The sequence below is a fragment of the Anguilla rostrata genome, chromosome 9, assembly GCF_018555375.3.
Source record: "Anguilla rostrata isolate EN2019 chromosome 9, ASM1855537v3, whole genome shotgun sequence".
NCBI classification, from domain to species: domain Eukaryota; kingdom Metazoa; phylum Chordata; class Actinopteri; order Anguilliformes; family Anguillidae; genus Anguilla; species Anguilla rostrata.
Window position 1 is genome coordinate 45,868,146 of NC_057941.1, and position 14,504 is coordinate 45,882,649.

At 43.2% G+C, this 14,504-nt stretch overlaps 1 protein-coding gene across 2 annotated transcripts in view; it reads right to left on the reverse strand.

Annotated features, from left to right (window-relative positions):
- LOC135263947 (beta-arrestin-1) overlaps positions 1-8,711 on the reverse strand; it is a 37,270-nt gene extending 28,559 nt beyond the window's left edge. For both annotated transcript variants that reach the window (XM_064352461.1, XM_064352460.1), the window contains exon 1: positions 8,610-8,711. In XM_064352461.1, the coding sequence (XP_064208531.1) occupies positions 8,610-8,629 (20 nt within the window). In that variant the 5' untranslated portion in view covers positions 8,630-8,711. The remainder of the gene's footprint in view (positions 1-8,609) is intronic.
- Between the last annotated feature and the right edge of the window lie 5,793 nt (positions 8,712-14,504).

Genomic DNA, 14,504 nt, shown 5'->3' on the forward strand with positions numbered 1-14,504 from the left:
TGTGGTCTGTGTGGAAGCTGGACTGTGTTGATGCTGAGTGCAACTCTGCAGCCCTGCAGGGTGACACTCAGTTTAATCTAGCGTAGAACAGGGACGGTAATCGACCGGGATGACTGCATCTGATCATGCCCAAGTGACCCCCTGCGGTTCAGCCAGGTGCCCGCATGCCCACCCGTTATTCTACACACACGGTGTCTTCCTCCAACTCACGTCCGTGTGAGCCCGGCGGCGGCTGACATCATGTGCTCTGGGGGAGGGCAGGCGCCTCACTGCCTTTTCCCAAATTTATAGCAGAGGTTGCAGCAATGGCACCAATAAATACAATGGGGCATGTATTTTCTTTTTTTTTTTGAGAAATAGGGAGAGTAAAGCATTAAAAAAAAAAAAAAAAGAATGAAGCACAAAAAATATTTGATCACAGGTAGAGCAGACCTACAGTGCATTTTTTTCCTCAAACTGAAATAAATTTTTTAAGGCATGAAACTGACAAGTTCTGGTTTATCTCAACATGGAATCCTTCCCCTGCTCTTGCACGTCTTTAAGAATAACAAGTGGAGGAGCAGCCGCGTGTTTATAGATGACAGCCTGCGAGCATTATTTTTTTCCTTTTCCATGGTTACGGCAAGGCCATCGGAGTGGCTCAGAGAGAATTTATGGGCTGGCCCGAAAGCTCTGTTAAAGCTGAAGTTGAGCAAAACCAAACGCATTCTTCTTCACTTAAGGACAGAGGAGTCTCAAGCCTAAATCACGCCCAGGAGGAACAGAGTCTTACTAATTATAAATATCATGAAATCCTTTAATGCACCAGACCTCCCCCGTTTTTTAGAAACCACTGAAATTTTATGGGGAAACTGAACCCGCTACTGAGAAGGCAAAAGCCAGCACTAGCACTGTACTAGAAAAAACAAGATTCAACATGAATATGACGCCTTGGCGTACGAACAGCATTCAGCAGGATGATTCCCTCGGTGGGTGGGTGGATACTCTCTTTCATGAAGAGTCCACGAATCCAGGGGAACGTGTCAGGGAATTCGTTTAATGTGAAATATACCTGTTGCCTATTTTTCATGAAATTTGACGAAATTTGATCTGGACAAATTTGAGTTTTTACTGAGAGCGTAAAACATAAAAGCATTTGAACAGTGCAAGAAAAACAAAATGTGGCATGAATTATGCTGCCCTGCCAGAAATATTTAAAAATGATTCCAGCCTTGGTGTGTGGGTGGATCCGCACCCTTGTAAAGAAATACAGAGCAGGTGCTATGCTTTTAAATTTGACCAAATGCTGTCTAAATATCTCTCACTCACACAAACTGTTCTTTATCAAGTCACATTTCATTAAATTTTTACGAACTCCATAAAAATATCTAAAGACATTGTCAAGTCGTAACAAATCAGCGACAGAATTCCTTTTGAACTATTTCTAGACAGGTTTAACAGACGATGTGCTGGAAATTAAAAGATATGGCTCTGACAGTTTGAATCTTGTGAACATAACACAAGTTAAATGTTCTAGCTTTTCTATCTTCTGATTCAGACATGTAAGCACATGCAAGTTATACACATCCACTGATTTTCTAACAGCCAGTGAATCACTCTGGTTGCTGTTTACCCTTAACATAATATGCTATGACTGGCTGTGACTGAGTCAGTTCAGAAATAACTTTATCAGCACAATCTGCTTAAAACAGGTATATGCTGTATAATACACTTATTTAGACAAATAGATATTTTTTAAAGCTGTTTGTTTGAAAATCCTCAGTAATATTCCTCTTTTAACACAGACAGACTGTCCAATATATACAATTAATTTAATCTCTGTATGATGTAAGTTAAAACTGTAGTCTATTCACACTTGTCAAATTACTTCAATATTGTAGAAACCTATGGTCTAATATCATGTAAACTATATACTAATCTCCTCAGCATAAGCATAGCTTATATAACCTTAATCCCTCCTTCCAAAAGCAGTCCAACCCCAAGTTTTGGCTGGATCACCCCAAGCCACCCTGTCCCGGCACAATTAAAGCACACTTTTTATGAGGACCTCTGTCAATCAGAGCCTCCAGAATCGCCCTGACAACCGCCTCAACAACCCAACCCCACTCCCCCCCTAACCCCCTATCCTAAAATTAGGACTAATGTGACCTGTACCGAAGAAAGAAGAAAGATAATACATCAGTGCCCAGTAAAGTAGGAACAAAACTAACCAAATTTGAATCTGACACATTCCCCCAATCTAGTCGGCAAGTCTAGCTGATGTTTTCTTCGGTGTAAAACTGTAATAGTAGGCTACCCAAGCTCAACAGTTGCCACTGACATTGAAAATACAATAACAGTAAACAAAGTAATCACAGTGGACATTTTGTAGGTTGCAAATATATGAACTTGATTTAATGTTGAAGAACTACTTTTACTATCCCTAGTGGGACTGAAGATACATAAAACCTTATAGTGCTGTATGGAAATGGTATTCAAATTGAAAACTGCACATACCTGGAATTTTTCAGTTGAAATGGGACAACTGTAACTACGCTACAGCCAATTGCTGTATGCGTCACCCCTGGGCCTACTGGCAGAGTCTGGCTTTGATACCAAGCCGTGGGGCCTATCCGCACACTAGAGCAATGTATCAACCGAATGAGTCACCCAGCATGCCCTGCTTCTTTGTAAACAGAGTGTCACGATCCATTGTACCGTCATTGCCAAACAGCGGATCTCACGCATCATACCCTCAAAATATTTAACATTCAGCCGAACCCCGTGTGTGGTTCTACCTCCTGGCTCTAGTGCTTAATTTGGCTGGGAGTCTCACTGGGGTTGTTTGGCCATGGTGGCACCCAGGGAAGGAGGGTTACGGTCAGCAGGATAACCCCTAGTTCATCACACTCTAGCGGCTGATCTGGTAGTTGGGCCCTGGTTGTACGCTTGCGATGCTTGCTCATAGGCAACTATGGCAACGTTTGGCCAGGTGTCACTCACGCTGATTTGAAGTGCCTGGGATGGAATCAGCACACACACTGACAATGCTATTCGCTGGACCAGAATGCAAAAGTGCCCCTCTTGATTGCTGTGTGTGTATGCTTGCTGAGCATGTGCAGTACTTCGATGTGGCGCCATTTTCCTGACAGAAATAAATGCGTAAACACCCTTGTAATGTTGGTACCGAATCAAATGTTAGTTGTCCTATAGCAGGGAAGGCAAGACACAGGAGATATTCATTTTTCATGAAAAAAATAACCCTTGGTATTTTGTTTCCTTTGATGTGCTAATAGGTTTGAAAGTTAATGCATCATAAGCACCTCCGGCTTTTGATGTAGTTCACACACATGCAAACACAGACACACACACACACACACACAAGCACAGACACTCACACACACACACCACTTGCACACAAACACAAGCACACACACACACACACACACACACACAAATATATATGAATACATATATAATACTGCATGTAGGTATATAATATTTGACTCGTGGGGAATGGGGATTCATTATTGACAGCAACTGGAGACTGTCTTGCTGTGTGGATAGATTTTCTGCATTTATGGCAAATGCTTTCAGAGCTGATCAATAAAGCAATTCAGAGCTCTTAATATAAAGTAACAACTGAACAATTTAAACTGTTCCAGAGACAACCGAAAACCCGTTCAAATCTAGACCACCCTTTTGTCATATTTCTGTGAGCATGCCATTTGTCTAGACCGGATAGATCTGTATTCTACATATTTTATGAATATCTTTATATATTGCACAGGGAACAGAGACTTTATTTTTCTTTTGTTCATTAATCTTTTCCTATGTAAGAGAAAAGTCCCAATTTTATGTAAATGACTAAAACTTGACAGTATGAAGACAGTGAATTTTGCCAGGTTGGAATTGTTTTGTTGCATGTGTTATATATTTATATATGGCATTTAAACTGCTGTATAGAAATAGGATACAGCACAGCATAATAAGATGTGTTCCCATGTTAATGACCTTAAAATAAAATACAATTTTCGTAAAAATGTGGCTCTCATTCTTATCCCTCGACACGTAGCTCACTGTAAATACCCAAGTAAACAAATTTTTTAAAAAGCAGGTGGTGGCTCTTGAATGATGTCTAACCTTTTCCCTAGAGTTTCAGTCCCTTTCAGAGGCCAATGCTTCTAGGTTTCACCAAAAACTTTATTAAAAAATAATTAATAAATAAATAAATAAATAAATAATGCTGTAGACCCTTAAACTCGGCACGACTCTGATTGTGGTGCGTAGAAGGCAGGTGAGCAGAGAGGGCTTGGACCGGCCATCTATAATAAATGACAGGTGGACTGGGCTTGCCCTCTTAGGTTACTCTGCTGGTGTTTCTAATGCACTGTACAGCGTATTCATTATTTATTGAAAAGCCAATTTAATAGCAGTTTTAAGTGAAGGTTTGTATCACTAAAAGAAGCAATTCCTGTTTATTTTTTTTGCTGTTTATGCGCGTTTATACGTTGCTCCATGATTGTGTTCCCCCCCCCACATGAGCCATTTCTAATACATCCTGAGTGTGTGAATGCATTGTAACCTTGGCAGAAACATTGAAAATACATTAAATTAAATTTGCAGGAGATACAATACTCGGAGGTTTAGCAATTAGTTTGGAATCTACTAGAAGTAATCCAAGAAGATTTGACAAATTAAATCCAATATAGCTATATAGTAAAGTTCTACAAGAAAATGGGAAATAAAAACATTTCACAATAATTGAGTATAAATCCAAAGAAGCTATCTTATACAATATCTTTGTGAGACCACAATTAGAGTACTGTGTTTAGTTCTGGGGACCGTACTTCAAGAAAGATATGGAGCTTCTGGAAAAGGTTCAAAGAAGGGCAACTAAATTGGTTCCTGGTATGAACGATAAAAGTAATGAGGAAAGACTTTCAATGTCTTATCTTTTCATACTTAATAAAAGGAGACTTAGAAGCAATTTGACTGAGGCTTTTAAATTCATACAAGGGATTGACAAAGTGAATAAGTGATAATAAGTGATTCTTGGCAAATAATAAGTGAGTTCTGTCAGTAGAACGAGGGGGCATAAATGGAAATTAATGAAAGGTAAAATCCGCACAGACATTAGGAAGTATGTCTTCACAGCCACTGAGTGGAATAGCTTGTCAGGTCATGTAGTAGAGGCATAAACTCTGGAGGTCTTCAATACCAGGCTTGATGGTACTGGATACTACCTAGTTTGTAGGTAAACAGTAAACAGTAGGTACCCTTTAGTAAAAGATAATTTTTAGTGCAAGCATTGTTGGGCTGTGCCCAGTGGAAACCCACGCTGGTGTTATGTTATGTTATCTTAATCATGTTTGTTGTATGATTACTATGGCAATTTACTCAAAACATTACATTTCTTGGTTTAAGTTAATGTATAGACACAGTGCAAAAGATGGCCAGCACAAGACTATTGGTGAACCTGTACAAATCCTGCTGGCGAGGACGTGCAGTGCATACCTGTGTTACCATTCAATAGGGTTTAACCACAGTACTGCCTTATGAAACACGGTAGCTTTTTTAATATTACAGGTGAATCTATTCTCTCTAAGGAAAGAAAAAGAACACTTGTCTTCCTAAATACATATGTATAAATGCGGAGGAACTGCAATCATAGAGGGAACTGTTATCCGGTGCTGTTATTGCTTCTCGTAATGAGCCTCCCCCCCATCCCCCATTATGCTCATAATAGTCACAGTTGTACATCACAGGTCCCTAAACGGAAAGAGGAAATTAAATAAAAGCTCCTCGGCTCTCATTTAGTGCGCCTTGCAAGTCATCGCCATGGCGCTCTGGGAGAATAAGGTCCCTGGGCCAGGTCAGTGAGGAGCGCTAATTAGCCAGTGTTTTATGCGGATGCGCCAATCATTTTTCATCGCTTGTGAACATCTTCTCCAGCGGTTAGCCACCGCTTATTAAAGTATCTTTGCTAGGGAGAAATGTTTGCTTTTCGGTGTTGTGTGAGGTAAAGTTTGAAGGCTGTGTGAACATATCGATTTCAAAATCAATAGACAAAAACTTGTTCAGCTAGAGGATTGTTCAGCTATTGTTCAAACTTTGCAAACCAGTTAATGTTATTATTATAATGTGTTATTATTATCAGTGATTGACCATGCAATGTGCTTTTAATTTCCTTTAAACCACCACAAGGATCCTCCAGTGGTCTGCTTTATGTGTGAAAAACTGCAGCAAGGTAAGGTGCAGTCAGCTATTTCCTTATCTGTGAATACAGCCATCCACACTTTCAAACGATGTGCCTGAGCTTATAACATGAGCGAGACGGCTTCTGAATATAAACAGGACCGCAGGCAAATTCATGTCTTTCAAGTTGTAGAACTTTCATCTGAAATTCCACGGTATTCCGTTAAATTGCATAAGTAGCAGATTAACTTTTGTTCCGCGTAGCACGTTATACTGAAAATGGGAGTGCGCTGTTTAGAGCTGGGGACTTATGAAAAACTTTCCTTGGCTGCCAAAAATGTGAAAGACTCATACAAAGGCTTTGGCACATCACAGAGAAAACACAACTAAAGTATGTTTAGGGGCCCAGGCCCTGGAAAAGGGGCCTTCTTTGCTACCTCCTCATTTTGTACACACATTACATTTCCTATTCTTGAGTTCAGATTGGGTGCAAGTGAGGACAAAAAAATCAGGACTGTAGTTCCACAGTATCATAAAACACTACAAATCCCAGCTACTGGAGATTGCTTTGTTCACATTGGACATGGTTTAGGGTTTGCTGCACTTCAGGGTTAACTGTGAAATTTTCACCCACATTTACATGGAAACCGGTGGTTGACCTGTTTCACAGTGTTTAAAGCAGGCCATTATTAATGGAATTTAATGACATTGCTTTGCCACTGAAAATACAAGTATCCTGGGAAAAAAATTGATTCTTCTCCATTAAAGGACTAATGAAAATCATACTGAGGTAGAGGTCACTTTGATATTCATGCATGCTAGAATGTCTTGAATATCAAGTTCCCGGAACACTCCTGGAGTCATGGCAACGAACGCATCCTTCCTCCTTCCTTAATGAATTTTCATGGAAGCCAAGTGTGTACGTTTTGGTGTGGAAATTCTGCAACCACAAGCAGTTAATCTACGGGATCTATGTTTAGAGCAGGTCAAACCTATAACCTGACATTTAGAAACTGAGGGAGGTGAGTCATGGAGATTAAATATGATGGAGACCACCTTTGGGGGAGCTACAATTTGGCCAAGAAATGAACAGATAATGAGAAAGATCACCACCTCACATGAAATGCCATCTTATAGCAACAGAGCAAAGGTGAGCTGCAAAATAGCAAGGGGAATCTTTTTTAAAAAGGCGGCTTGGCTTGATCATGTGTCAGCACAGCACCAGTTATTGCAGCTACAACCACAGGACACTGAAAAAAAAACATGCCCTGGATGTATCGATCGATCACCCCAGAACCCTAATGGTGTGCTAGCTATGTGTTAGAAGACTAACTGAAGTAGGCTGTGATAGCTGCAAGGTTTGCGAGCGCAAGAGACTGTCGTTTTTACTGGAATGTGACTTTCGCCCCTCCTGTCAGTTACAAACACAGAGCTGAGTATTTCATGTGAAGCCATCCAAACAAAATAACTGATGACCACTCTATGTCCTGGCAAAGCTTCTCTTCACGTGCCTCCTCCTTTTTCCAAAAGAGCAACAATCAGACTGTCCAAAGCTAGAGCAGCCTCCAGACTTCCTCCGAGGAATTTGTTCTTTCATGGTCAAAAGGGGGAAGGGGGCCACCCAGGGGACCCCAAATCAATAGCCTCAGTTCATAATGAACTGGCCCCCGTAAGCCTGTTAATCTCTCACCTTGCTGCAGGACTCCACATAAAAGTCTCGGTTTGATAAAGGAAGATGAATGACTCTTTAATGCTGCTGAGGAACCAGTCACGGTCCTCGTCTATCAACTGTTGAAATTACAGGGTAAGCCCTCTGTCCGCACCTAGCGTCAGAGCTAAGAGTACACCCCCCGAAGTGGATTTCAAATCATTGTAAACCCACTGTCTGTATGTCCTAGTATTCTGACTTTGTGAGGTGGCTGTTTGACAGATATGTACATAAATGCATTAAGTAAATAAGAACCTAGTAGGTCAAACAAATATGAGATGTTAACATATTTTTGATGCCAAATGCTCCCACCTAAACCTCAAGGCAGAGAATCCCGTGGCATTAAAACGGTGACAAATTTATTGAGGTCCATAAAACAGGCTGTGGCTCGACCATCACAGCGAGCGTTAACGACGGGTTGAAGAGGCGAGCTCAGCGCTAGCGGTGCGCGAGCATTCTGCCGAGAGTCTCTCGCAATTCCCCGGTGGAGATATGCACAAAAACATAATAATAACAACAGAACGGAAGCGAACGGCGGCAAACCAGCGACGACACGGGAAGACGGTCACGGCATTTTCACACCTCCAGCACCGAACGCACGCAGCGCGGAGCCGGCTGGCAGAGAGCGGAGGTGACAGCTCGTTCCCTGAACGACATACAGCGCCTGCAACGATCGGGAGGCTCAGGAGCGGCGAAGGTCCCCGGGGGAAAAGCGGTTGCTTACCTGGTGCCTTTGTCTCCCATGGCGAGTGCCGGCGTGTTCAGGCTCTCCCTGGCGGCTGAGGGACCGGAGCGCTTACGAGCTGAGGGCCGTAGGGGGGGTGGGGTGGGGGGGTGGGGGTGGGGGCGGAGTGGGGGGGGGGAGAAACGCTCGTCCGGTGGAAGCGCAGCGGAGGCGAGGGAGGCGCTCGGCAGTCAGCTGCTCACGGCCTCTCCGCCCTGCACTCTCTCTCCTGCTGAATCCAATTAAAACAGCATCGCCAATGGTGCTTCCGAACACACGTACAGGCACACACGCGCGCGCACCCACACACACACGCACGCACGCACGCACGCAGACACACACACACCTACGCGTGCTCACAAAAAAAAAAAAAAAAGGACCGGGTTATCCCTTTTTGTTTTCTGTTCTGCGAGGCTGTTGTTGTGATGATGAATCGCTGTGTAAATCCAGGGGAAGAGATTAAAAGCTCTGTTGGGTTGAGAAATCCTGGACACTGCTGCTCTCAATGGGAATCATTCAACCCTTCCGTTCTACCGCTCTGCTTCCTCCCGCTGCTCTCTCCCTCTCTCTCTCTCTCTCTCTCTCTCTCTCTCGCTCTCTCTGTTTCTCTCTCTCCTCCTCCTCCTCCTCCTCCCCTATCCTCTCTTACGCTCCCTCTCTCTCTCTCTCACTCTGTCCCTCAGACACACGCTCCGTGGTCTGCGTGTGTGTGTGTGTGGGCGCGTGTGACCGCGTGCGCACGCGCGCGCTGTGGAGCGCGAAAGCTTCTCCCCCCCACCACCACACCCCACCCCCCCTTACCGTCGATGGTTCGCCAAACTTTGGCTCGTCTTAAAAGCGCGGCAAAGCCGAGGAGAGGGAGAGCAGCGACGAGAATAACGACGCCCCCCCCCCGAGGCCGACTCAGTCACGGGTCCCTGCGGAAACGCGCTTCAGCGAGGCCTCATTTCACGTCTTCGTGCCGACATAATTTCAGAGGCAGGCCCGCGGCTGATCACTGTCGCCCCCCCTGCAAGCGACGAATCGGTGGGGCGTTCGCCCCATCCCTGCCATTTCAGATCCCTGTGCATTACACAGATTGCTGCCACGCTGATTAATTGCTTCAAGTCTCATGGAAGAGAGCGTAACGCTCTCCACCCTGCTAAGCATAAACATAATTACTTCCACGCCGCTAGTTCCACGCCGCTATTTTAGCGTCACCGCCGAAGATGATCAGTGTGAGAGCTTTTCTGCGCTGAACGAATGCGGTCAGTCCGTGCGATCAGCTTAGCGCCTGCATCGTTTCCACATAGTTTATGAAGCAATTTCAATGACTAGTGAATTACTTCAGTACTCAGTTCCCTGAAAAAAAACATGGGATGTGAAGGGTTTTATTTTAAAATGCCAATTAATTGGTTTTCATTTTACTGTGTAGGTAAGGGACAAATGTTTTATGGGTGGCCTTATTTCCCCCAAGCAACATATTAATGGAAACTGTGCTGGCCAGCCATTTTGTTTTTAACCACTACACCAGGTAGAGGTATAGCAGGAAAGTAAATTGACTCGATGGCGGAAAGGTAAGGAGAAAAGACGCGTGTGTGTGCTGAAAATACTTTCGTGAATTATAAAGTGAACTGTAATCTACTGCACCCGCATTAGGTCACCCTTTTTGACACGGATTATAATTTTTAATTAATTAAATGTGAGCGCGAACAGCGACCCAAAAGGTCATATCCTCTGACATCATCCCGCTTTCGAGAAATATTAGATTTAGTCGATCTAATTACTTGATGGCAGGCGTCAGCTTCAGCCTTCACCTGCTCCTGTGTTGGATTGGTCATGTTCAGTTTGTGCCTCCTATGAAAATAAAGTTGCACAGAGTAGTTATTTCCTTTTGCCAACTACTCATATATACACAATATTATTATATTATTTCTCAGGCCAATTTAGGCTTTGCTGAAGATGTGGCTTATAAATAGCAAGTGAAACCATATATAATCAGAATTATGTGATTCTCACATATAAATTGGACATTTAAAGGTAGGGTTAACAAACTGTGGTTGGTCATGGCCACCCAGGTTGTTTTAACAGTCAACTTATCCAGCACGGTTCATCCCCCACTTTCTTTCTATTACAAATTGAACAGTTATACTCATTTATGGGTAATGCTCCCAAGGCACCCCATGATTACAGGCGATGGATCGAAGCTCTCATGACCTGGATAAAATCTACAGGTGTACACTGGGAATTGTGATTCAGGCTACCGCTGAGTGCGTTATTAGTGTACTGTACCTTTAAGGAAGCGATGCCTAATCTGCATGTATTAGACATGCAGTGTGAAACAAAAAACAAAACATTTTTTCCCTGAAGAGACGAGGAATTATTAAAGAAGCCGGAGCAGATTTGATGTCAATGTTTTGGCAGTAGAAAGTCAGTGGCACTAATTAGTCTGCAACCAACCGTAAAAATACAATCAACATCAACAATTTGGAAATCCCTGTTTTAAGTGGAAGACCCAATGAAAATACCACAAGTTGTAGAAGAGTAAACATGCACCAGAAATGTGAACATTATTTCCGCCTGAAAAAAGAAAACAGTACCTAATATTTAATACTAAAAGGAAAATACTACTCTACTCATTGAAATGAAGGAAATGCAATAATTAATTTCAATTCTAATCATTTATCATAAAATATCATCATATAAATTTCATCATATAGATGTTCGTTAATTATCCTTGTAAATGTTTATTTATTCCAACTTTGTTTAAACTATTACGTTTGAGCAAATATATTGGATTATCCCTCCATTTATAAAGCAATGCATGAAACCTTGCCCTGAATTTCATAGCCTTTGCATTCTTTTTAATACTTTCTGTTAAAAGATGAGTATGACATATAAGACATGCTTATAAGGCATGTACCCAAAGAGGTGCTATATTAAATAATATTGTAAAACTATTGGAAAAGTGCCTGGCTAATTCTCAGTTTTAATTTCAGTGTTTTACATTCAATGAGAATTTGACATTTAGAAATTGTCTAATTTCTTCACATGTTAAATTGCAGTTGAGATAAAAAAGATAATCAGAGATAAAACATTTTAGGGTCTTAGATAAAATGACAAATGTCAGTTATATTTTAAATGTAAAATAATATAATTTTGACCTAGAGAAGGCAGAAGAACAAAGGTTCTTCTAAGAGACATCTCCCCTATCCTGTGAGCATTAACATTACTGGTATCTGGTCCCTAGTTCATTAATGAAAAATGTATTTATTACCAAATTCATATTACACAAGTGAAAATGCCCATGGCGGGCACCAAAAGTAGAAAAAATTTAGCTGGATTGGGTGACTGTACTTCAAGAACCATCACGACCTTAAACACGTGATGTCCGCGTTGCGTCCAAACAGTTCACCATGGTGACAGATCCTTCGCTGAACGTCCCTTCATGTCTGAAACTATTAATACGCCATTTAGCCGTGGGCAGGCACCCAATTAAAACAGTTGTCATACGTGTTTGTTTGTGTATCTTTAATGCGCAATTGGCAAGGGAGGCTGTTAGAAGGACCCGGCTGTATTACAGGATGTGGCCCCGGGCAACATAATAAAACTCTGAGGTGAAATGAAAGAACCGTAGAAGCGCCCCATAACCGCTCTGATACGAGCCTCGTCAGCAGCTCTGCGCTAACGCGATAGTTATAAAGGCCCACTGTTTCTCCGCTTAAGGGGCTTGAAGATTTTGAAGACTAAGCTATTTTATTTTCTTCACCGTCTGGTAATATTATTAGTGAGGGATTAAGATCCTGCCCTGGGTTTTTTTTTTTTATGAGGAAAATGAAATCCAAAAGGAAGGCCCACCAATGTTGCGAGGATATTTCGCGTGAAAGACTGACCGCTAGACGGCGGCCATTTCATGAGCACGCGGTTGCCATCGGAGTGATCCCGCTGAGCCGTTTCCTGATGGTCGATGGTCTCTCACTCCATTAAGGTGCATTCATTAAGCAACTTTTACAATGTCCAGGTTTCAGTGAGACTTCAAAGACTACCTAAATGGTGAAATGAAAAAACCCAGAGATACAGTACGTTGATGACTAAGAGAGAAATGAACCCATAGAAGTAGAAAACCCAATGTAAAAGAGAAATCTGCAGCAAAACAGTTTAACAGATCAAGACATAACTAATTAAGTCTGTTAGTGGATGGCCAAGGCAATCTCTGTACAGAAACAGCGGCGGTGGCAGGAGCAGATTTTGTAGAAGTATATGTCACAATCACATACACCTCTACCCATTTTTGGATAAGTAATTGGTGCTTAGTTTGAATGTGGAGATATCTCCCCCTGACCTCCCATACTAGGCCAAGGGGAAGTTAACTCATAGAAAGAGTTGCGGGGTAGCTGCTGTTCCAACTGTAAACAGAGCAATTTTGTGAGCTGGCATAGTGCACTTGGCAAAAAAAAAAGAGTATTTGGCTACCCATTATTCGAATATAACGGCTTCCAACGATTCTGCGGACGATACGCTGGACGACGACACCTTGAGATTTTATCGGGATCGGCGGTCGAAGGCTGCCATTTTGAGCCTGAACACACGACCGAGGGGTTAAAATCGAAGGGATAAGGGGGCTGCTACTCGCGCCGCTGTCACAGCCGAACACCCTGTCGAGCCGAGGCCGCCTCAGGTAAACGATGACAGTTGCTGTTCACTGACTGAAAATGAATGTCTTTGCCGCTATGTGTGGGATCCTCATCTTACGGTAGCCGGTAAAAAAAAAAATCCTTCCTTCGCCGACGTTAACCCCCTGCATTTTGCCACACAACAGCAAAGCGCCATTTTCTGCAGCTAGATCTCTGCACTCGCTACATGTTGATAGCTCGCTGAGGGTTCATTTTAATCAGGAGTACAGCTACTCTTCTACAAATTAAAGAAAATCCCAGGGCGGCTTTTCCCTTTAACTACTTGATACTAACACCTACTGTTTCACTTTACAGTATGAAGGAGTAATTCTTCCAGTTCTTGTGGACGGGTAAAGAGAGCGGACCGGGGGACTGATAAACGCTAAGAATCCCATTGCTCACAGCTCCAAAAGGTAAGGGAGAGGATGCAAACACCCCCCCGCCCCTCTGTGGTTAACATCAATGCCCCTCCAGGATCCTGGTTTTCAAACTGAAACGAGGGAATGTTGAAGTTCACCCGAGCTGTTTAACATAAATTTTCTGTTGGTCAGAGGTGCTGACGGGATGATCCCCCCCCCCACCCCTACCCACACACTGCGGTCACAACGGACGGCGGCGAGGCTTTTCGCTGTGCCTCTGAGCGTGTTGCCATGGCAATGCGGCCATGATATAATCCACAGACTGATCTCCCCTCCGGAGGCCTGCCTCTCTCTCGCACCAGCCTCCGTCGTCTCGGACGCGAGCGGCGAGGACCGCGAACCCGACTCTTCTTCCCTCCCATCACGCGGATCACAGACGCCGAACAGACCGCTGTGTTCATGGAGGGCACGGACGACAGAAGGAGAGAGCTGATTGAAGTCTCATGTCATCAGTCATCAGTTCTGTGACATTCTGCATGCTCACGGCTGAAATACAGAGATCTGATATACTGTTCAAAAGCGTGTTATCAAATGTCAGAGGTGAGACACGCATGGGTTCTGGCTCAGGAAAATCGATCATGAACAGAGAGACACAGAGTCGCTTTCTCTCTCTCTCTCTCTCTCTCTTTATCTCTCTCTCCCCCTGGGCACCCTACGCAACAAGACAAGCAGACATTTCATTGATTGCTGCCACATGAAACCATGGAAATAACACTGGCGGACTAATGATCATGACTAGAGGCAAAATCCAGTTTCCTTAAGACAAAATGCTGTAACACCATTACACACACACATGCACACGTGTACACGCACACACACACATG